The sequence below is a fragment of the Oryzias latipes genome, chromosome 8 (assembly GCF_053564925.1).
Source record: "Oryzias latipes strain Hd-rR chromosome 8, Olatipes_Hd-rR_3.1".
NCBI lineage: Eukaryota > Metazoa > Chordata > Actinopteri > Beloniformes > Adrianichthyidae > Oryzias > Oryzias latipes.
In genome coordinates this window covers 23,888,058-23,912,477 of record NC_136244.1, presented here as the reverse complement: position 1 = coordinate 23,912,477, position 24,420 = coordinate 23,888,058, and the positions used below count along the sequence as shown (strand labels likewise).

Below are 24,420 nucleotides of genomic sequence, written 5' to 3'. Positions count from 1 at the left end.
AAAAATATATTGTGTGTAACAAATAGTTTTTATGGGATTCATACAAAGTAAAACTGTAGATTTATTTTCTGATGATGGAATTTATGAACAATTATTAGGTGAGGTCAGTTGGACTAAAGTTTTATGTGATGTATTCTGACAGTTGCTTCGCATGTTAATTGACCTATTAATTATGAGTGCGCCGTTTGTGCAAACTCAAAGTATGTTCATGCAAATTAGAGGGTGAAAGAAAGAGTTTCTCTTTGGAGCGGCGGAGAGCCACGTCGAAGCGTTTTCGCTTTGACGATTTGAGCCCATAAATGTGCCTGACCAAGTGTCTGTTTGCGTTCAGGATGTTTGCCAACGCAACGGGCTGCAAAGAGAAAATGAGACCTGGGAGGTGAAAAAAACAAGTGTTCCATACCTTAATGAATTTTATTTGATTAGATCCCATTTTTTCCTCTCAAACTATTTCACGCATGGCGAAACACTGTGAATCCATAAACAAACACACAAACAAGCAGAAAAAGATTGATGCATTATGAATAAATCATCTGGGTACTGAAACTCAATATTAACTCTGCATTGCCTGGAGGCTTTAGAGGGAGCTTGCGACAGATCCATCTTGATGTCTGAGCAGCTGACTGGAAGGCAAGTGCTTAAGCAAGTACTTATCTTGGGAACTTAATTACCAAAACAAATGATGATTGTGATAATACAACGGCAATGATTCTTCATTACTGTTATTCTTTACCTAAGGTTGTATACAAAATGTGTTTTTCTCGTCATCATCATCATAATCAGCGATGAAACTCCTGGGTAATAAATAAAAGTCCTTTTCTTGTTCAGTTGCTTGATTTGTTCGCTCAAGTCTTCAAATCACTGCTGGTTGGCTTGTCTTTCATTTCCAGACATTTACATCTGACAGATATAGCATTAGACACACGAGCAGGTGAACAGAAGACGTGCTGCCTCGTTTGTCTGAAAAGTTTTCCTAAAATTCATCTCAATAATGTGTCTCTATAGAGTTTGTTTTTCAAACCAGCGTGTTGGTTTGTGACTCCCTATTTTTGCATGCTTCTCTTTGGCCATTAAATAATTAAAAGAGATCACAGTTGTGTGCAAACTGCGAGGCAGTGCACACAGTGTAATCAAATGCACACTTCCAACAGAAGACAGGGGTCATGGACGCCTAATGAAAATCTATACGCACATCACCTCTAAGTGCAGACAAAGTCTGTGAGTCTGAACAAAAGAAAGACATTCACTGAAATGTTATTTTTCCTGAAGCTATTTACTCACCGGGTATGTGTGGAGCGCTTAAGAACGTGCTTGGTGTCCGCACAGGTCTGCCGTTACCTTATTCTAGCGCATGTACTCACAGTTGGAAGAGGCTTGGTGCGACATGTCGTGGCGGTGCATATCTCATGAATCTTGCTCCAGGCTTTTTCTTTCACAACTCTATTCCGAAATATGAAAGACATGGTGTGATATAATTCCGGTTAGACACAAACTGCAATTATTAATTTCTCCTCCGTGATTGATTTTCAAATGGTTGGCACTTATGTGTTTTTGAAAGGGATGCTACCTATACGAGCCTTCCAAATCTAAATCATTGATTTATCTAAGTTCAACTGGTTTAGTGCACATTCAGTTGCTGAACTAAAAACTAGCAACGCATGGATGCCATATCCTGTTAAAGTACCTGCACACTGACAGCGTCAAGTGGTGTTCAAGCAGCCACTTTGATTAAAAAAATCTATGCAAATGCGCTTTAACACAAATGTTGGGCTTTAGCATTCAGAACCGATGTTCACGCATTGCCACACACATTTTTGAGTCTGGTCACGGGCTCTACATACAAAACAGATGTTTATTGATCGTGCCGGAAGTTAAACTGGTTCAACTTCTTGACGCTAAATCACGACAACACTGAACTTTGACCAATCAGGGAGTTGGATTTGGAAGTGACGTGTGTGAAGCGTCTTTTTTAAAACAAAGAAGTGCCAACTAATGTAAGCATGAGGACCAAAGGGAACTTCTGCTCAGCCATAATTATATGACACCATCCCGTTAATATATCGGAAATAAAGCTGTGAAAGAAGAAGTCTGGAGCAAGATTTGAGGAATTAGCGTTGCTTCATCCCAGTATAGGTGACAGACAAGTACTAAAAAACAGTAAAAAAAAAAAAAGTTTTGCTGCAGCTGAAACCTCATTTAGTGGTACCTTAACCTGTACATTCGAGCGTTTTAAGAGACTTTCATTTGAAAGCGGTCACTCCAACGCATGCTTCCGATCCCGGTGGGAACACGGCATGATGCTGATTCTTTTTTCACCTTCGAGTTTAAGCAATTCATTTCAAATACTCTCCCAACAGACCAGTTCATAAGATTAAAAGCTCAAAGTTATGCAGCTTGCAATTACACAACTATGCGTACCAGCGACTTCAGTATTTCCAACTCCTCCTCATTTTAGCAGTGTTGGCTATTTATTAAGTAGAAGAAAAATGCTCATACACAGACTGAGGAATGTCAAACAGTCCAAAAAAGGGTTTTATTTTCTTCTTAGATCTTAACTTTTCCACACTTTTGCAGGGGATACGATGATGCTGAAGGTAAAAATGTAAATTGTAAATTGTCCCAACTTCCTCCAGCAGCTAAGAGGTTCTTTTGCTGTCAAATCCTACAAAGCTTTGCATTTTGGATTCTGAGTCAGATTCACTGGAGTGCACAGACTTGTAAGTAATCTCCTTACTGACTGCAGTGCAGGCACACGCAGCTCAAGAAGTGACTTAAATGCTAACAACAAAGGAATATGTGGACGACTCATTTTACATAAGCTTCTAGTTGTATGTCGTAAATCAACATTAAGTGTCCACTCATCCGATAAGCCATGAGTGCTGTGGAAGTGGGTTGTGGTGAGGAAGACCACGAGGTTGACTTTGATTGAAGATGACAGCAAATAGTGCGGGACCGTCAAGGCAGCCGCTAGCCGCAGCTGAACAACCAGGTGCTGCAGTTTAGGTTCAGGCTGGTTAAACAGTGGAGTAATTGGTCAAGTTATCTAGTAATTAGACGGGCTCTGCCTTGCTGCCTCGCAGAGCCCAGCGATGGCTTGACCATACTAATTGGGCTATTTATACCGAAACACATTGACCAGGCGCTCTGGTTCACCATCCAATTCGCAGTACTTGTTTATTTTTTCAGTGGGTACTCAGGACACAGTCCCACTCGTCCTCTCCTCCACTGAACTTCTGTCCTCTGCCCTCGGTTTCTTTGTCCATCCATCTCTTCCTCCTCTGGTTTTCTCTCCTCCGCTTGTAAACAGATGCTCCCTCTCTAGCAGACTTTCTGTTTTTCTCATCAGTGTCATATGAATGCCAGTGTCTCTCCAAGCGACTGTCTCTTCCTTCTGTGAGTGTTTGTGATCATTTCTTTCAGAGTTTGAGGAGATGGAAGTATGTCAGTCATATAGACCTCTGCAGCCGCCTGTTGTAAGCATTCCACCTCACACACATGAATATTTACTCCATTCATTCGGAAGAGTCACACTTTTCTTTGTTCTTGCCCTGTTATTTCTGTAGTATATGAGCTGTATGTGAAAGGCCATCCACACTCTGATCCCACCAGTATCCCACTCCCCTCTTTGTGTATCAGATATTTTCTTTATTTTTCTGCTGGTTTTCTTTGGCAGTTCTGCTTCAGTAATCTCTAAGCTTTTATAATGTTTATCATAAGCTCTTCTCCCTACCTTTGGTAGTTTAATTTTATGTAAAAAAGTTGAGCCCTTATAATGAAAAGAGTATTTAACCTTTTAACGACGGAGATTGTGACACACTCTTTAACATACTGTAACTCTTTGACCGTTTACCTAATCAACATAATTCAGAATGATGTTAATCGCATAAACACTTCACTTCTGTAAAGTGTTGCTTGTCAGCGCAAAGTTGCTTTTTCTCAGAAAAACAAGTGAAACATCTCCATTGATTGAGGATACTGACCAGTGAAGTGTCATAGCAGTTATAGTTTCTGTTGAAAAAAATATGTTTTTAGAACTGGAATATCTCTCAAATAACTGAAAGTCACTGGTGTCACATTAAAAGTTGCACCCTGTATGAGTTGCAAATTTCAGATTTCTTGAATCCTTCAATGACTAATGGATAAAAAATGACAAACTTGACCCAATATTTCTTTAAGAAATTGTTTTTGACACGGTTCCTGTTTTTTTGCGCATTCAGTTTCAAGATAGAGAGCATTTACCATTCTCTAGTCAAGTACTTGTTTTTATGCCGTATTCATCAGAAATCAATAGTTTTTGTTCAATATTAATCCTCTTAGTAGTTCTAAATTTGATCAAATTTGAGGTATGAAAGAACAATTAAGAAGTCAAGATATAAAATACGTAATGTTCCGTTTGCATGGAAAAAAACAACAACTTTGATCTTCGACGTTTAATTTGCATTTTCCAAACCTGTCCATCTTTCGTGAATTAGATTTGTATTACCTTCCTTTCGGTGTGTCTTTCTGAGTGTGTTTCTTTTTCTTTCAGCCGTACCCTTAAACCTCCATCAGAAGCAAACAAGGCTCCTTGACATTCAATTTCTTGCTTGGCACGCACTTCTCTTTTGTCTGTGGCTCCCCTCCTTTTCCCGGGCTCTTTTTGTGCGAGTTAAATAGAAGGATGGATGTGCCACGAACAAATAGATGGGCACATGGTTGAATGGGGATGGAAGAAGAAGCAAGTACCTTTTTTTTGTGTTTGCTTGTTTTTGGGTGTTAGGTCCAGCTTTCACAGAAAGTTCAGCTTCTAAATACATTAATTTTTAGATTTCCTGACAACAATATTCCAAGAGGTTGAAGAAAAACAATTATGCTATTTTTTGGAGTTTTTCAAATTCATTATCTGGACATTTAAAAAGAAAGGAAAGAAATATTTTTATAAAAAAATATATTATTTTCAATTATGAAATAAATCGTGCTTTCTAGCTACTAATGATACAACAATGAAACTGACTTTATATCACTGTGAAAAAGCAGTTTTTGTATAACAATAGCTTTAAAAACACAATTAAATATAGTGCATTATGATATGAACTTAAGGATACTACAACACCCAAATCATGAAATGTTGACGTAATCTTTAGTGGATCCACTCAGTAGCACTGTAATTTAGGTAACAGAGAATGTTGTGTCAGTTGACTTTTATTTTTACAAGAAATTTAAATCAGTTTTTGTTTTATTAAAACAACAACCGTAGTTGTCTCAAAACTCTACACCAAAGACAAAAAAACCATCAACATAAATCTTATTGATTATGATCATTTCAATCCAGTTCAGTAAAGATTGATTCAATAACGCCAGCCTCTGTATTTATATTTGCAATATAAAAGTGTTCTGATTTAAACATCCCTGATGTGTCGCTGCAATTATATCAAGCAGAAATAACGTTTGTGATTCATATTATCAATGAGTCCTTCCTTTTTTTTATGATGCTTCTGAGTGCCTTCACTAATATTGTTTTTTAAAAATTTTGAGTGTTAAGCTGTACACAGTGGAAACAGTTGCTGCTTCACCTGCACCTTAGTCACAACTGCCCTTTCGGGTGGATATGGGCTTTGCGGGTAAAAAATGAGCAAACCTGCACCGTGCGCTCAGGTGGTTTGCACAAAATATCAAAGTCAAAGATCGCTCAGTAGCCTGTCAGGCAAAAATGCGCATGCACATTTTTCTATAGGCATGCTGCAGGCGACGGGTCGTAACGAACACTAATGCAACACGTAAGTTGTAGTATTTTTTATTTTTTCAACATCCCCAAGCCGACTCCATTAGTGCTGTTCATGTAAAAGTGTCACATTCTTGGGCGCGGAACCTGGCTGTCAGGAATGAGGTAATTAGACAATCAGAGTGTACTTTATGTCGGCATCCTGCATCACGTGCACACCCAGTGCACAGCATTTCTGTGCAGTTAATAAGGAGCCAGTGTGTGCTCTTTACTATGACAGCCTATGATGGCATCACACATAACTTACATTATCCCTACAAATACTTCATGATACACTTACACACACATGACAGAGGTACTTTCCATTTTTTGACATCGCTTTAAGGGACGTGTGAGCCTTAAGGGAACTGCAAGACACTCCTGCGCTCCCATTAAGATGCAGCTCCTTCTGTCTACGACCACCTATTGTTGTTATATATTCAGAATCAATATTTTAATCTGATCAATGACCTAGTCACATGCACCCATACACTTTTAAGCATTTTATACTAAATGAAAATCTGGTTATTTTTGCATTGAAGTGCGCTCCAAACCATGCTATCAATAACCAATATTTTTTAATTAGAATATATTACAAGCAAGTGAAAAAAATGCCAGTCAAGTCTGCCAGACATGACTTCGTAATTAGTGTGTGTTTTTGTGTTTGGGTCTGCTTGTGTGTAAGTGTTTTTGCCGAAAGTCCTGTTGAGAGATAAATGAGTCTGGTTGACTTTGTCTGGAACAGGTGGTGAAATCAGCAGGGAAGACACAGACAGGCAGCTCTCATGCTCTCCAACACTGACACTCCCCATTTGACTTCAATGCCTGGCTTGTTTGAGACTGTAGTCACTCTGATTGGATAAAGACAAAACAATAGGTAGCATTTGAATTGCTCCCATATTGAGCAGCTGATGTATTGATTAAAGGAGCAAATAAGTCACATTAATCATTCACAGCATGCTTGATTGACACACTCATTTTCTTCTTATAAGCGCTGTGTACTTTTTATCTGCCTCCAAGGGAATTAGTTAAAGAGATGAGCTGACTCCATGATAACTCTTTAAATTGGTCAGTGTTGACGCGACTCATTGATTTGGAGTTAATTTGTGTGTGAGTGTATCCACGTGTGTACGTCTCAGGTCATGGTTGGAGTTCTGGTAGGCTGAGGAGCATCCAGATTCACTGGCTGCTCGCTGTGTTGCTGACCTGAAGCTCCGGGCACACAAAGCTCTCCTGGCAGGTGAGAATGTCGCGTCAAGAAAAGGTGAATGATAAAGCTTTATTTGAAGTTGTCAGGCGCTTCAACAAGAACCTTTTGACAGAAAACTCTTGATTGCGCTTGCCCTGCAGGATCAAAGGCCAACTGTTTTTTTCATGGAGCCCCTTTTTGTGTTTGCTGATGATGCTTTTGAATATGAGCTTTACCTCCATGTTGAAGTCCTATCCCTGTATGGGGATTTGATGAAAAGCCATCCTTATTGTGGTAATTAACCTAAAAACCGGCTATGTAAACTAGAGTTCTTTAACGAGAGTCATATGAAATCAAAGAACGGTGGTAACTTGGGACGCTTCAAAACCAGATAAATCATCTCCACGTGTTGTTTGCCGGTTGCTATAGCTCTTTTTCTTGCACCAACCTAATACAAGGAATTCCCAATCCTCTCAAGAAACTATCCCTTTACATCTAACACAGCAGAGCTAGTGCTTCTAGCTGATGATGAAAACTACGGAAAAAGCCACAAAGAGCGGAGTCAAGAGCATTAGGTCTGTGAGCGAGACGTGCCTCCTCCATGCATATCTGGAGTGTGGGGATATTTGGGGTTTGCTGTTAAATGCGATGACCAGGCAGCGAAGAGGTGTGCTGTCTGCAGCCTTTGCTACTCGTCTTGTCGACATGAGCAACATCTCCAGCCTCACCATCCAACTGGGACGCTGTGTAAAAGTGGGAGAGCTGAGCCGGAAAGACTAACAAAGGAACAGCTGTCTATCTGAGGGTTTTCCATGCTACCTCCCATAAACACAAAGAAACGTATATGTACGGAATTTAACAGTTTTCTTCATTATACTCAAGATTTATAAGTTCTGAAGTCTGAGGAAAATCTACATTGAAGCAAAAGTGTTAATGCTTATTGTAAGTTCAAATGTTTCTACAACACAGTGAGGTAGAGTTAGGCACTTGAATTTCCCCTATAAGGTTTGGTTTATTTTACCTCTTAGCAAAAAAGAAAGATTTTTGTCCTTCTTTGATACTATACAATTGTATTGGATGTGACCTGAGTATGAGGTACAAATCGAACTGTAAGTGCTATTGTTGCATCCCTAGTGGTAACCATAAATGCCAGTTGTAAAGAAATGCAATGGGATTTTTCTTTTGCCTGCTTTTAGAGTATATTCTGCATTTCAGTCTGCAACCAGAGAAAAACTGCACAATGGCCTTGCATGAGCTCTCGTGTCCTTGCAGTGATCACAGGTCATGCCTATGGACACTGAAAACTGTTTTCGGTGGCATCTGCTTTAAAGCTATATTTAGTATCTGTAATATACTGGGCTGGCATTTAAAAAGAAATGAAAAAGGTGGCTGTGTCATCTTCCATTATGTTTACTTGTTTCCTTCAGCAGAACCCTATAAGATGTGCTCTGTGAGGATTAATGGAAGCACATGAATGAATAACACAAAGTAAATTACTGTGCTGAACTTAGATTAGATTAAAAGGCACAATTTAAGTGCATACTAGTTACCACTGTGGTCATTCTCCCTTCAGACTTCCGTATTTATAGCTGTGCAATGGTGGAACAAGAAACTGAGTGTTATCAAATCAGCAGCATCCCTCTTAGGTATCTCTTGAAAACTCATTTAGTCCAAGAACATCTTCTCTCCTAACACCTCTAACACCTGACACACTGAACTCACACTTACTCTGTGCTGCCTTCTGTGTTCTAGTTTTTTCTTTTTAGATGTTTTATATTTAGTTCTTTGGCTAGAATTTCGCTTTGTACCAATGTTTGAGTGTTATTGAATAAAAAATGTCGCCAATGAGCTCCAGGAAATGCACTGAACAAACTGTTCTCAATGCAAACACTCATTGCTCCCATTGGTGGAGCTTCTTACTCCGTATAAATCAGAATGATCTAGAATCCATCCATCCGTCCGTCCATCCATCCGTCCGTCCGTCCGTCCGTCCATTCCATGTTAGTATATTTACTAGTATATCACACTTGATGCCATATGTGGGAATAATTTGAATCTTTAGTTTTAAACTAAGGTACCTTAGTTTTAAATTAATTAGAGAGAAAAAAAAATACTTTATATTTTCATTTGATGTGTTTAAGTACTTCTGCCTGAAAGGGGTATGTCTTCACTATCTTCAATTCTCACCAAATACCAGAAAATGACTTGAGAGCATCTTTGTCTACATTTTAATGGCCACAACTAAAGTTTCGTTGACCTTTGGTCCCAGGTAGAGGGCACCAACTTGATCTATCGCCTTCAAACTCCTTGAGCATCATTGGGAAAAATTTGGGTTTTGAAGATTGTCAATTTTTGTCGACAGCTTTAGCATGGAGAGCTCACAAAAGCTGTGTTGCCTTGCTGCTCTCACATTTTTCTCAAAATATTGGGATATGATGATATGAACATAGTACGAATGTGGACGTTGTAAACAAAAAATCAGTTGCCAGGGAAATTAAAAATGATACTTTTGTCAATTCTTCTTAGAATTACATTGACCTGTTCGTCACCTCCAGGCGACCAGAAAATAACATGGTTGCTATGGAGATAAATCCAACAGAGAAGCCGCCATTTTGAAAAAAGTATTTTTTTTAATGAATTTGTCACAGGCAACTGTGGCCAGGGTGGTTGGGGCAGAGGGGGACAGCAAGGGTGGCGACAGGTAGCACCTACAGCATACAATGCCACTCACAACTTTAATTTCATATATGTTGTAGAAGGTTTTAATTAGAGTTTGGGGATTTTGCAGCTTTAAGTGTAGCTTCAGAAGGTTGTTGCTCTTAAAAGAAACACTTGCTTTGCAGCTGTAGCACTTTTTTTCCTCCAAGTTCGAATGCTATTGAATTATCTTTGCTCTCTGCTTGGATGGTTAAAATGGAATACCCTCCACATTCGTGTAAAGATCTAATATCAATGCTTTCAGCTCTAGTGTGCCGTTGTCGGCCTTGAGTTGAGATAAAAATATAGTAACTTACACACTCCAGCAGTCAAACGCAAACTCGATTCTTATATTGGGATCTTTAAAGACGGCCGGCATCAGGCGGGGGGAGTTTGAGGAAGGGGTGAACTGTGTCTCTGCAGAGAGAAGGGGAGGCGGTTTATTATTGGATTTGTTGAAACGTGTGTGTGTGAACCCATTTTAATTATGTGCTGCTGTGGTTTGGGGTCTTCCCCTTTTTCGCTTTCGCTCTCTGCTCTACTTGGTCCAAATGACATCCCTTCTCCTCTTACCCGTTCCCGTGACAACTCTCTGTGCCGTTAATCGCCGTGGAGACGGACAGGGAGGGATCAAACAAAGGAGGGAGAGCAACTCAAATTGGCTCTACATTGGTTATGTGATCTTTAAAACAGTCTGTCTTCCCATCTTTTAGCTTTTCTTTATTTACTGTTCCACACCTCTTTTCTCTGCTGTCCTCTTTTACTTTTATGCTTATCCTTTGTAAATCTTTCTGCCATTGTGCATTCATTCTTTGCATCCTTTGTTTGTTTTCTTTTCATGCATTTTCTTTGTCCCTCTCTCTTGAGTTTTGTCCATATACCTTCAGTTGTTTGTCATTCTCTGAGTCTGCATTACTCTGCCTTTTCACGTCTGTGTTTTCATTTCCTCACCTCTTCTCCATTATTCCTGTCCAGCCTCGGTCTTACTCCTCCTGTCTTGCTCACCCTATTGTTGCTACAATATGAGCTCAGTAGGTCTCAGATGCAGCAGATACTGTAGATTTATTGTAGTTCTGCACTAAATGCTGTCTTGTTACTTAGGAGAAGGTTTGTTTCAGTGCATATATGCTTTTTCAGCTTCCCTAAACCATGATTGATTGCATCTGTGGCACAAAAAAGTTGTTATTTAAAAAACTGGATCATCATTGGTAATGCTCGGGGGGGAGGGGCCTTTAGATAAAATAATGATTTATAACCAACTATAAAAATAAATAAATAAGATCCACACAATCCTGCATTGTTTTGTTTTTTTTAGTGCTGGATTTCAGTTGTGATAGGCAGTTACCATCAGTCCAGTCATAAAAACAATGTCCCAAACCTTAATTTACATATATTTTACATTCTTGGAAAGTATTTTGATGAAATAAACCAAAATGATCCAAGACTGATTTTAATTTGTTGTCTTGCATTTTGCAAATTAACAGAAAATGAGCATTGAACATTTTAACCCTTTAAAAATCCACTCCGATGAAAATCGTGTTTAACATGTTGGTTGCAGTGAAGTCTGATAATTTGGAATTACACTGGTCAGTAGCTTCTTCACTTATGCCTAAGTCACAACTGTCCTTTCGGGTGGATAATATGTTTTGTTTTGTGTTTTTCCCATGATGGAACAAAATTAAGCAAAAATTGCATTTCAGAGTAGTTCTTTATTCAAAATGTTGTGAATCAGGTAGAGATTGAAAAAAAAAATACAGTTTGAAATAGATCGTATTTGTGATGTTTGGGACAGGAAGTGGGGCGGGGTTGCTTTTGGCTTTCTCTCAGAGGTGCATTTCTAATGGACTAGATTTGGGCTAAAAATGACATAATTAAAAGACCACTGGTAATGCTTTTAAGAATCAGTGAAACAGAAACAGAAAAATATCAGAAATGTGTTCTGGGGTCCATTTTGGTCTGTGTTCCACATATTTTTATTTTTAAAGAAAAAAATGGTTTCTGGTTAAAATAGCACCAATTTTTCTTCGGGAAAGAATCCGCTGATTTACGTTGATTACGTAAGCACTTCACTACTAAAAAGTGATGCATATTACCGGAAAGCTGCTTTTTTCTGCTTCAGAATCTGCAGGAATTCTGTTAATTGAGGAAAAGGTTGAATAGTTATTGTAGTCAAACGACTGTCAGCACTGGAACTAAAGCTCCGATGTTAAAGGGTTCAATATTATTAAGCGCTTGATCTGTATTGACAAAAAGATCTATTAGGATCTTTCAAATCATCAGTTTAGAAATGCTCCAAGTAATTTATGCTTTAATTTATTCTTTAATTTTCAAATTTCTGAGCTTGTGTTGAAGGGGGATTCACACCAAAGCATTAGGACCACAAGAGCAGAAACAAGAGTGAAGGAAAACTACAAACGAGTAAGTTAAACCGTAGATTCGTTTAAAATAAAAAAAAAGGCCAAAGCACAAACTAAAGAAGTGCAAATACAGACAACAGTTTTAAAATGTCTCATGAGCAGATTTAGTGGAGTGATGGAACAATTTCATATAATGATTAGCTGACTAGAAAAATGCTTCAACCCACCAAAGGGTGTCGTAAAATTCAGTTAGCGTTTTTTTCTTTTTCTATTATCAGTATTTCATGTGATCGCTTAAATTCCTCAAAAGAAATCAGAAAACAGCTGGAGCTGCAGTTCAATTTCTCATTGTGTTCTGATTTTTTTTCTGCCGTCTTCTTCATTGTTAACCTGAGCGCTCCCCTAATGGCCTAGGAACACATTTTACTTCGATAATTAGTATTCACTTGTGGCTTCAGAGTTGATGGATGTCATCGTGTTTCCAAATGAGTAATTTAATGGTCAGCCATATTAACAGCCCATTATTAAGTGATTTAATTAATTAGATCATTGACTTTGGCACATTGGTATTAATGTGTCAAGATGTTTGTTAAAATTTAATACATGCTAATTAAGCATTACTAAATGACAAACGTGAAGTGTTGCTCTGTGAGCACAAAATCAAAGTGTCCAAAAAAATGCATACAGCAGTTTCTATATGACTGTAAGCAAAGGCCAGACTGTGGAGTAACACAAGGCAGGAGAGCTAATACAGAATCTACTAAACACAACAAAATAAGGTAAAATTGTCATTCATCTTCCTCCATTTTTGTCCCTTTCAGGGTCACGGGGCTGCTGGAGCCTATCCCGGCCACTCGTGGGCGACGGCAGGGGACACCCTGGACAGGTCGCCAGTCTGCCACAGAGCCACTCTGATCATCTTTCCATCGATTGTGTTGTTTTTGCGAAAATTCCCAAATTTGTGTCCCTTTCTTGGAGATGGTTTCTGCAGAGTTCATTAGAAAAATGCTTCTAACTTCGGGATCATTGACGGCAGCAAGTCCACCCGAAATTCCCGAAATTTGTTTACACACTTAACCACTAGCTCACACCCTTAACCTATAATTGGCAGTGATACAAAAATCAATATCAGAGATAGATGTACAGTTTTAAGCCAGACGAGGAAAGACGTACATGGATCTAGTCATCCACATCAGGATGGAGCCGAGCAGGGAGCTTGTGGCCCGTCGACTGTAGTTTGTACGTCACCACTACAAGCTTGGTCAGACATCATGACTTGAATGAAGGAATACTCGTATTTACAATTTTGAGATAAATTTCCTTTAAATGTGTCCTTCATCAACAGAAAAAAATCCATCTTCATCGGAGTGAGTCTTTAAGACCATTTGTATCCACCTCACAGAGACTTCTCTGGAACAAACATTGCGCCCCGTTTCTACCTTTTCCTTTGTATGTATTGCAGCTCGCCTGCCATCATGTTTGAACATGGGATGAGGAGAGTAAAAAAGATGACTTCATTGCTATTCCTGCTTCCTCTGCATCGAGTCTGATGTGTTTCTGTTTGTGGTGTTTGGCGGTGGTTCTGCTTCAGGCCAAAAAGAACTCTGAAGGACCTATCTTTATTCCATAAGCCATCTTTTCTTTTGGTGGAATTTATGGATTTAACAAACTTTTAGGTTTTTGCTGTTGCTCTTTATCAAGATGGTGGCACACAACATGAGATAGCAAACTCATTTTTTGGTCCAGTTTGATTTAAACTCCTCAGAAGTTTGTAAAATTGATTTAGAACCGGTCCTGACGGGCTGGCAGCAGCTGATAATTTTGTTCTGGCCCTGTTCTAGGCAGCATACCATGACCACTTCTGGAAATATGCAATTAAAAACAATAAACAATTATAATTAAAATGAGAAATGCAAAAAAAAATCATCAGTTTTTATGCAATGATTCATGAAAACTTTTCGTAAACTTCAAAACACAATGCAAACATCTGCTGTGTGTGTTTCACAGAACACGAGTGGTTTTATTACCCCTTCAATTTATCATGTTTAGAGAGACCGCTCTTTTATTACTTTACACTGGCTTGTTTTTGCCCCCAGTAACTATAAATATTCATAAATATGTTAATTCCTGAATTCCTGAATTTATAGTAAACCTTCATAACACTTAAAAATATTACAACTTAAATGGAATGCTCTGAAGAATTTATTTAAAGCCTGTAAATGTTCGTTTTCATTTTCCCTGAATGTGGTTGATTTGCATATGTGCAAGAAGTAGAAGTTATACGTTTTAAGGAAGTACATCTTTGCTTATGTTATTCTAACACATTATATGTACATTACAGCTCATATTGGTGCATTTTCTGTGACACTTTTTCTCACATTTACATATATTTGGTCCTTATGCTGCAGAAACATGATACACTGAGGATGTATGGCATCCTATTAAGGATAAGCTCTTACTATAAACAAATAAAAGGGAATTCTTTATTTGTGGTTTGTGCTTTTTGGTTGTGTAACTTTGGAAAATATTCATGAAAGTAATGTAATCAGTCTAACACCCTGTGGAGTGATGGAAATAAAACAGAGTGTGTGTGTGGTGCACACACTGTCCCTGTGCCACAATTGGTTGTTTTCATGTGATAGGAGGCAGTGAGATTGCACCGCGGTGATTTAGCCGTCATGTCAGCGTAATATTGATGCCGGCAAAGCTCAAATGGGGAAATTATAAAGCGCAGGGCCAGGAAACGCATCTTAATTGCTGCTTAACAGGGTGCCTTTCGTCAGAAACAGGGAGAAATGGTGGGCCACGTCCCCATACGATACCGGGAAAACAGATAGATGAGTTAACACTCCTCTGCAGCACTCTGTAGAGGAGAGACAAATGAGCTCATAAAGAAGCACTCTAATAGAGGGCTGCTCTGTGGATAAAGGACAGCTTTAGACACTGTAACTACAGGAGTGCTGGCGACTTAATGAAGGCTGCCTATGTTTTGTGGACGGATATCCTGTTTCTCAGGTGGCTTCAGTCGGATTTTGCTGTGATGTTTGTTGAATTTCATAAAAACCGAGACCTTAGATTTCGGAAATTGGCTGGAAAATCAAACGTCTGAGCTTTTCCTCACTAAACATCTGTAACACAAATGAGGGTAATTTAAGAAAATACATTTCTTTGCTAGATGCAATATGTAATTTGTCTTTCTCAGGGGATAAAGAGGTTGACAAATAAGACTGTTTTTACATTTCAGTACGTCTTAAAAAAGCCATCTAAATGCTGCTGCACATGAATTATTACCCTGTCATTATTTGTTAAAGTTTGTTAAAGAAGAACTAAGCGAAACTGCAAACATAAGCGACTAAAAACCCAGTTTTAAAAAGAAGTTACTTCAAAAAACAACAGAATTTTTATTATTTTTCACATCAGCCTCACAAATCATTGAATAGGATTTTTAGCACCCTCCTCCTAATAATGTTTCGTCAGCTCGTTAACATTTGCTGCCATTTGTTTATGCAGAGCCGTTTTAAGGTCACACCACAGCATTTCTGTCACGTCAGGACTCTCTGGGTCTGTCCAAATCTCTTTCATTTTTCACTCAGTTTTGTAGATCTGCTGCAAGCTTCAGGATCCCTGAGTTGTTGCTCTGGTCTTCACTTTAATCTTAAGAAATTTTGTAAATTCTTGTTTGACTGGTTTGAGTTCTGAGGCTGCAAATCCGGCCCAAACCGTTGTAGGTACCATAACCGTTCGGCCTGGAACTTCAGTTCGGGGTCCTTTCGACTGAAGGTAACGTCACACTACGGTAACCCCACATGGACAAACTACGTAGCGTTGAGATCTGCCCGGGCTCTACATTAGCTCTGCAGAATTTTCATTTCTCGTTCCCTTTTATCACCTAAAGTTATTTTCCCTCATAAATTGTGTCTGACAATATTCTTTGTAATTTTTATAAAGACATGTTGCCACAATCCGCTTGTTATTCCAGTTTTCCGGGTCCGTTCTGCCAATAAAGCACTGGGCGCACGGATTAAAAAAACTATAAGCGAACATGCATTCAATAATAATCATAACAATAATAAAGGCACGTTTAAAAGACAATCTGGCTTTATGTCGGAGCTGTGTTTGTTTACAACAGACTTCATAATATTTTCTTCTATGGTAGGATCGTAATTTGTCCAGACCAATCACTATCTGACACGTCATCGGACCAACGGACAGCCAATCACATAATGTGACGTCAGCACTAGTCCTGGGAGTAATGGTTATGGTACCAACACCGTCAGTTCTCCACCACCGTGCCTCAAAGGTGTTATAAAGAGCTTTACTGTAGACTAGAGCTAAACATGAACACTTTGGCAGTTGGTATTATTGAAAGTCCCACAAAAATCATCTTTTGATTTATTTAAAAGTGTTTAAAGTGGTATTTTAGTTATGATTATGCAGTTTTTAGCCTAAAAAACTTGTGACATAGTTTCTGCAGAGTGGCACTATTTTATTGGAAACTTGCCTCTGAGTTGGTGTACAGTAACCCCGCCCCCACTTCCCATCCCAGTCCCACCGAGCCTAATTTTCTTTATATCTGTCTTCCATCTTGACAAAAATGGCACAAGAACATGTTGTACAACAATGTACATCGAAGTGGGGCTTTTACAAAACTTTTGAGATTTGTTCTGATTCTGCCTCCTGGTGGCATTTCCTGCTACAACAGATTTATTTTTTACTTCTAATGTGGAGTTTACACATCCCACCCATGCACATGTCCCTCCAGCTTCATTCCAATAACATGTTGATGTGTTGTTTGATGTGAGTTAATGTCTAGTTCAGGATGAGTACTGCTCACGTTCCCCTGACCTTTAACCTTACAGGATAAAGCAAGTATAGAAAAATAATGGATAACTGTGGCCAAAATGTTGCTTTCGCAGTTGCACAGTTTGACTTTTTGACTGGACTCTTGACAAATCCGCAGGTTTTCCTCCTGTGAATCACACATTGAGAGTTAATTCACATGGATCTTCTAATTATTTTCTGACTTATAAGCAAGTTTCCCCAGAAGGACGATCTTGAGTTTGTTTGGCAAAGTGGAGCTGCTGAATCTTTCCATTCCTTGTACTTTAAAATCTTAAGACAATCTTTTTTTTGTCTGCACACACGTAGTCTTTGGCCAATCCACATTAAATAAAAATTGAACACAGGCAGGTTTGAATAGACTTAAATCTGTCTTAGTGTGATTGTGATGCTATTTAGGGGTTAGAGTTGACACAAATTTACTAAAATTGTTGCCCCCCCTCTCCAAAAAAAAAAAAAAGAAAAAAAGAAAAGCAAGTGGTCACCTCTGAGACAGTAAAGGTCTGCTTATAATTGGTTTATTGCTGTCTCCTTCCTCTCAATAGAGCGGGAAAGGCTCAGGTTTCTGTCCCTGTGCCAGAGTGCGATAAAGCCTGTTTTTCTGGCTACAGGCACAGTCAGGCAATGAAAGCTCAGAATTCACTTTCAGGAATGAATGGCAAAAAATGAAAAATAAAAAGAACTCCAACGTTGTTTTGTTGGAGTGTGTGAAGACAGCTGTCATTATTTTTTTTTGCATGATCTGGCTCTTAGAAGTGTATCATTGCTGAATGTCCCCGTGTGTGTGTATTGAAGGTCAGAGAGTTTAATTTAGGCAGATTTTGACTTGCTCTCATGTAAAACAGTCTCTGCTGCTTTGCATAGTTTTGGAGGATTGTCAAAGCATCGACTACCCTTCTTCTCCTGCCTTTTTATCCATGTAAACCCTGACTGTTTCATCCTCTCCTGTCCTCTCCCCCCGTTCAGAAACGTGTGGAGATAAATGAGGAGGAGCCAGATGTCTTCAAAGAGATGATGTGCTTCATCTACACAGGCATGGCCCCCAACCTGGACAAGATGGCTGATGACCTGCTGGCTGCAGCTGACGAGCTACAGTGTGTGCGTGGATTTGCACCTGTCACCACGTGTATTTACACTCACACTAATGGGTGAGATTAGGCACCTAAAAACACACCTGGGACAGATCGCATAGAACAGGTGCAGATGCAAAAGCAGGCACATTCAAGAGTAGATGGGATGTACATGGCCCAACCTGTTCTTTCTTAGCCTCAACCTCAACACCATCTACCTGTCAGGTCGAAGTTTAAAGGTCTTAAACCCAAAACTATGGGGTGCTGGACTATCTAGTGCCCTGGATTTTGAAAGCAATTTGGACTCACGTCTTTCTATCTAAAATGGCAAAAAAAAGAGGTCACAGAGTTCCCAAAGTTAAAACCTAATAAATTTGAAGATCTTAAGAAAATCTTCATGAATCCACAGTATGCGTAAGAGGAAAAAGTAGATGGTTTCTAACAGATACATTTAAATACTTTTTTTTTACGTGAAAAATTGTTCAGATTGTGATATATTTTCGGCAATCAGTGTGTGACTGTGTGTCTGCATGGGTGACGGTGAAGCGCTTTGAGTAGATAGTAAAACGCTATAGAAGCACACGCCATTTACTTTTTAACAAGCTAATGAGCATCAAAGCACACTGATTTCTGGCAGAGGCTTCTGGGAGATTTCTAGGGCACTGGATTTTAAAATTGTACATTTGGACATCTCTACAAAATGGCAAAAGAAGTATTTGGTCCACTAGAACTGAAGGAACTCAGACACAACCTAAAACCTACACGGGTGCCCACACTTTTTCGGTGTGCGATCTGCTCTTGAAACAACCTCCAAAACAACTACCGACATGTTTTACACTCACCGACCACTTTACCCGGTTGGAACCCCTTTTGCCTTTATAAATACCTTGTCCTTGTTGGCATAGATTCAACAAGGTACTGGAAACATTCCTCAAAGAGTTTGGTCCATGTTGACATGATAGCATTGCTGCAGATTTGTCGACTGCACATCCACGATCCCAATCTCCTGTTCCACCTCATCCCAAAGGTTCTCTATTAGGAGGGCATCTGGGGACTGTGAAGGCCATTTGAGTCCAGTGAACTCATTGTCGTATTCAAGAAACCAGTCTGAGATGATTCCAGCTTCATGACATGGAGCGTTTTCTTGCTGGAAGTAGCCGTCAGAAGATGATACTCTGTGGTCATAAAGGAATGGATGAATCTTAATCAATTGACTACAATACTTTTCAGAATCTGTCATTTTTATCCAAAGATTTTCTACTTTCATGAACTGTGGGTTACTGTAACTACTGTATATTTATCCATTTTTATTTGAATGTAGCATGTCAGTAAACTTCTGAAAGGAAAGCTTTCATTTTGCCTGTCCTCACACTGAGTTAAACCCTTACGGTTGCAGCAGTTCATAAGTGGAGGCAGTTCGGCACAGGGTCAGTGTCTTCCGTCACTCAGGAAAACGACATGAGTGACAGCCGCCTCATCGTTGACAGTCGTGTCTCCACTGTTCTGGTTCAATCTGTTCACACAAGCTGGAACAAAGGAGTAACAAAGGTTAAGAGAAATGTCCCACTACAGGAAACGAAGGGAATCATAGAGGTTTCCGATCTTTTTACCTTATTTTGACCCTACTATTTGAAATCTTCATTTTCTAAAAGGCTTGTTTTCAGTAGGGTCAAAAGAAAACAGTTCAAAAATGTCCTTGTAGCTTGTTTGTGTAAGGCATTTATTAATATTTCTGCAGACAAAATGACTGATGCGATCCTAACAAATAAAAATGATGCACATGCCGTGCTTTAAGTAAAACAGGGCACACAGATTTTTCTGATGCATGCACTTTTGAAAAAGCTCCACTTAAACCGTTATTGCTTAAAAAAAACTGGAGCTGTGCTGCGTCCAACCAAGGCTTTTGCACCATTGATGAAATTCAACACACGGATGTGTTTCACAGATTTAGAGACGTTGTTCTTGCAATACAGTTGTCAGGAGTGAGATGTGAGCAGCTCATCCGCTGACAAACTGAAAGCAAGCGTTCTCTTTTGGGTGCTCATGGTGGAAAACAATGTTAAGCAAATAGTGGACTGACAAATAAATGTTACGGAGAAAATGGGCAAATCTAGAAGCAGCTGTGTCTTCATGATGTTTGTCTCGTAAAAAAAGCGATTCAGAGAGGAGATATGAAGAAATGTCAGCAAGAAAAGTCTGTTCTGCCAAATTTAAGCTCTGTGTGGATGCCATGGCCTGACTAGAAAAAGATTTCTCAGGGACATAAATTAAATCAACAAAATGGACAACAAAGAAACAGAGAATTCAAAGAAAAAAAAAGACAGATTAAAGCACACTGTGCACTAAAATACATCAGAAATTAAGAGTCAATCTTGATCCTCTTGTTTAGGATGCCTCAAAAAAACCAGCAGACCATTGAAACCCTAAAGCAGCCTAGGGCTAAAATCATAGTACCGTATTTTCCGGACTATAAGTCGCACCGGAGTATAAGTCGCACCAGCCCAAAAATGCATTATAAAGTAGAAAAAAACACAGATAAGTCGCACTGGACTATAAGTCGCATTTTAACTTTCACAACCTTATATGACACAATCATAGCAGACTGTTATCTAATAATTTCACAGTAATTTTTTCTCAAACTTATTTATTTATTCCTTTCATGAAGCATCATTGGCTAACTAATACTCTGTTTTCATCCTGTATTTGTAGAAACAGTTTTCACTTTTATTGCATTTCTGAATCTATAAAATCATTGGAAAATAGAATATTATGTTGTTAGCCTTCAAGATCTTACTGTAAAAAAAAGTTTGCTGATTCTCTGAGTCACTTAACATCCTCTTAACACTTAATATACCTCATACATCAAATTGACCCAGGAACATCATCTCTGTTCCTCACAAATGAACATAACAGGAGGGTTAACAATGTATTTATTTCAATTTATTTCTAATATAAGTCGCTGCGGAGTATAAGTCGCACCCCTTGCCAAACTATGAAAAAAAGTGCGACTTATAGTCCGGAAAATACGGTAAGTTAAAATTAAATACATAAGATGTATGTAAAAACATAAAATGGAATCAAGATTCAATACATAGAATAGATTAAAACTAATATAGTAAATAAACAGATAGGATTAACTGAAAGCAAAATTAAAAAGGTTGGTCTTAAGCCTCTTCTTTAAAACCATTACGACCTCTGCAGCCCTGAGGCTCTCCGGCAGACTGTTCCAGAGGCGAGGACCGTAATGGCAGAATGCAACTTAAGTTTTGGTTCTAATCTTAGGGACAACTAAAAGGATAGCAGCAGAAGTCCTCAGGGTCCACGAGGGCTCATACTTTAGAATTACAACTAAATAAGAAGGCCCAAGACCTGGAAACGCTTGCATGAACTCCATAAGTAAATTTAAGCCCTTTTTTGTACGTTTTAAAGAAAAACTGCAACAAAACGATCTCATCACACTAGTATCAAAACTTCACCTTTGTATACTCAAATTGATCTGCCCACTCCTATTCACAATTACTTCACGATACACTTACCACATGTACGACAATGTTACATTGCATTGTCACAATGTCCCTTGAGGTTGCTGCACGAGCCTCAAGAGAACTGTGAGGCTGAATCTGAATTCGTCCCCTACCCCTATGGCTTCTTTCTATCCCTCCAATTGTAGGGGTATTTGGGGGGTTGGGCTGTCTGAAATAGTTTTTATAAGAGCTAACCCTCGCAGCAGAGGGATGGCGAGCTCTCCTCCGTGAGGGTGTTCCGTGTCTTGCTGTGCCACGAGGAAAAATCTCATTTCTTCACGTGGGTGTGCTCTGAAACACAGAAGTTTACATCTATATGTAAGTACTGACTTTTTGTTTTGGCATAACCTTTTTAAAGTTCTAAAACCGATGATTTTGTGTATTTTCCGAGCGCTAGCAGCTCCGGACTAATGTAGCTGAGCGGTGACTATTGAAGACATCATTGATCGGGAGTAACATCCGAATTTGAAGACACATAACTCTTCTTTTGGAGGGCTCAATGTAGGGAGGTGGGGAGAAGCCCTAAGGGGGGTGGAAGAATCCGGATTCGGCCCAAGACTCCCTTGAAGATGCAGCTGCTCCTCTCTACGACCCTCCACATGTCTGGACAACCCAAAAGGCTGCAGCACCTGTACGGGTCAACCCCCTGTAGAGGGTGCACACGACTAAGGCTTAAGGTTGGCAAGAACGTTCACTAAGCTCAAGCTGATGAAACAAAACAAAAAAAAACAAACTATCAGAATCAAAACTACTTTATTGATCCACACGTGGGAAATTTGTTCAATTATCAAAAGATATAAGCTGCCTTAACTAAACTACATCCTCCGAATAACAGGACATGTGGACAGACAGTCCAAGCAAAACGAAAGGAAAAGAACAGCTAACCAGCAACTAAGCAGCATTAAGTGTGTGTGTGCAGTTCTTCTGTGCTCTGTACTCGTTCAAGTAACTTTTGTATGAGAGGCTTTTCTGTTGCTGATTAGTGAAAGACGTCCTAAACATCTCAAACTATTCTCAAATGGTTTAAGGTGAAAAACCGGGGCTACAAGTCACCTTTACTATTCATAGAAAATGTTTCTAATTACGAGAAATGATCATTTTTTCTTGACATTTTTTAATCAGAACTTCTATTTTGTTTAATTTACTCTCCCTACTGGCAGCTGAGATAGTTGTTACTTCCTTTTTTTTCATTTTGGAGCTGCAGTGGATTAATCCTGTGGTTGTGTATCATTACAAAGTGCAGCGATAGCTGTTGTTGGCGGTGCTGTTTAAATAATTGAGTTAACCTGCCGCTTCTTGTGTTCCTGTCACTGGCAGTATGCTCTGGAGAGGCTGAAGGTGATGTGCAAGGATGCTCTGTGCACGAGTCTGTCTGCGGGGATCCTTATCCTCGCCGACCAGCACACCGCCGTCCAGCTCCAGATTCATGACGTGGACTTCATAAACCGGCGAGCTGCACAGATATTTTTACACAGTTGTGTCAGTTGTGCTTTTTTAACCAAAAACAATAATTGGATTAATTTAGTGCCAAATTCTAGAGGTTTAACTTGATAAGTTGGAGTCTTCTCCTTGGTGAGATGATCCAGACTGTACTTGTCCAATGGCATCATCTTGTCTGTGTTTTCCATCCTGCCGACATCTCTTTGTTTACTCCTGTTTTCTCTCCTCAGCTCCACATCGTCTCCTGGCTTTTCCCCCACCTGGGCTCCAGTTCGCCCCCTCCCTTTCCTTTCTCCCTCCTTTTATCCCTCTTTGTTTTGTGCTTAAGAACTCCTGCAGGCCTGAAGGTGTTCAGTAATGCAGATTCCAGCCCGTAATCCCAGTCATTAATTGTGGTTATGGGCGTTATGACAGTTTAATTTGCGACAGTGTTGTTGTGGTGGTGGGAAAATTGGCCACAGGGGACTCCTGGCCAGCAAAGCATTATCAACCCTCCTCCTGCGGACACAATTGACAGCAACAAGAGCAGCAAAACAAAAATCAATTTAGAGGCCAAATATCGAGAACAGGAGACGCAGAGCAACCAATATTCTGACTCCAGAAGCACCTCTTTCCAGACCGGTCTTTACAAGCATCTCAGCGCCTTTCAGTGGCAACAAAAGGAATGCTCTTTATCCTGCCTCTGTCTCATTTATTCCTCCTCTCCAGGGATGGAGAAAAGAGTAAAGCCACCCAAGCTCACTTTATACACTTTGTTTATTGAGCTTGCAGAGCTGACTCATTTCTTTTCTGTCTAACGCGATTTTTGTAAACCTGGTTAAACGTATAAATAAATCCCTGGAAGGAGATGCACCATAAAGTCTGTTTTTGAGAGAGAAAAGAGGAGTGCATTTGTGTGATTAATTTATACTTTAATTAACCTTCACACAAGACTTCCTGTTCATTATCATGGCTGCCATCTTACTCTTGCATTTTTGCCTCCGCCTGTGTCAGCTTCACCTCGAGGTGAGTGAAGGATTTTGGGAATTCAGCACAGACTTCTGTTCAGTTCCCCCCAAAGCTCATCATTATTATTTTAATAAGTGACACTATTGTGAAGCTGATGATTAAGAAAAGCTAAACTTGAGCCCATAGGGAACAAGTAAATACAGATTTAATCCAAGAGAACTCGACGGACGTTTTTCATTTTGGGATTAAACATAAAATCGGCAAGTTTAAAGGGAAAAAATCTGAGTGTGTACAATATTCCCTTGTTTACTAAAGGAGATACACTCTATAAAATAACTTACAATAGGTGGAGTCAATGAACATGTTCACACTTTTGTCTTTTGTTTAAATACCCACACAGATAAAAACTGTGTTTTTGGTGTTTTTTTTACATGTTCTTGTAGCATTTTCTGATGATGCAGGACATATACTACAAAAATTAGGATTAAACTTGCGTTTCTGAACATTTTTTATTCAAATTGTTGTGAATCAGGAGCAGACGACAAAATGCAGTTTTAAATAGAATGTCTTTGTTACGTACAAAATATGCTGGGCGGGGCACAAGCTCCCTGCTCCC

General features: G+C 39.3%; 1 protein-coding gene across 2 annotated transcripts in view; it reads left to right on the top strand.

Moving 5' to 3' along the window:
* spop (speckle type BTB/POZ protein) overlaps positions 1-23,715 on the top strand; it is a 70,846-nt gene extending 47,131 nt beyond the window's left edge. The window contains exons 2-3 of one of the 2 annotated variants that reach the window (XR_013657594.1): positions 17,789-22,093; positions 22,734-23,715. Coding sequence is in view for 1 of the 2 variants with exons in the window: in XM_078950994.1 (XP_078807120.1) it covers positions 17,789-17,970; positions 22,734-22,752 (201 nt within the window). In the remaining variant the exon portion in view is untranslated. The remainder of the gene's footprint in view (positions 1-17,788; positions 22,094-22,733) is intronic. The other variant, XM_078950994.1, reaches the window with a different exon arrangement.
* Positions 23,716-24,420: the final 705 nt, after the last annotated feature.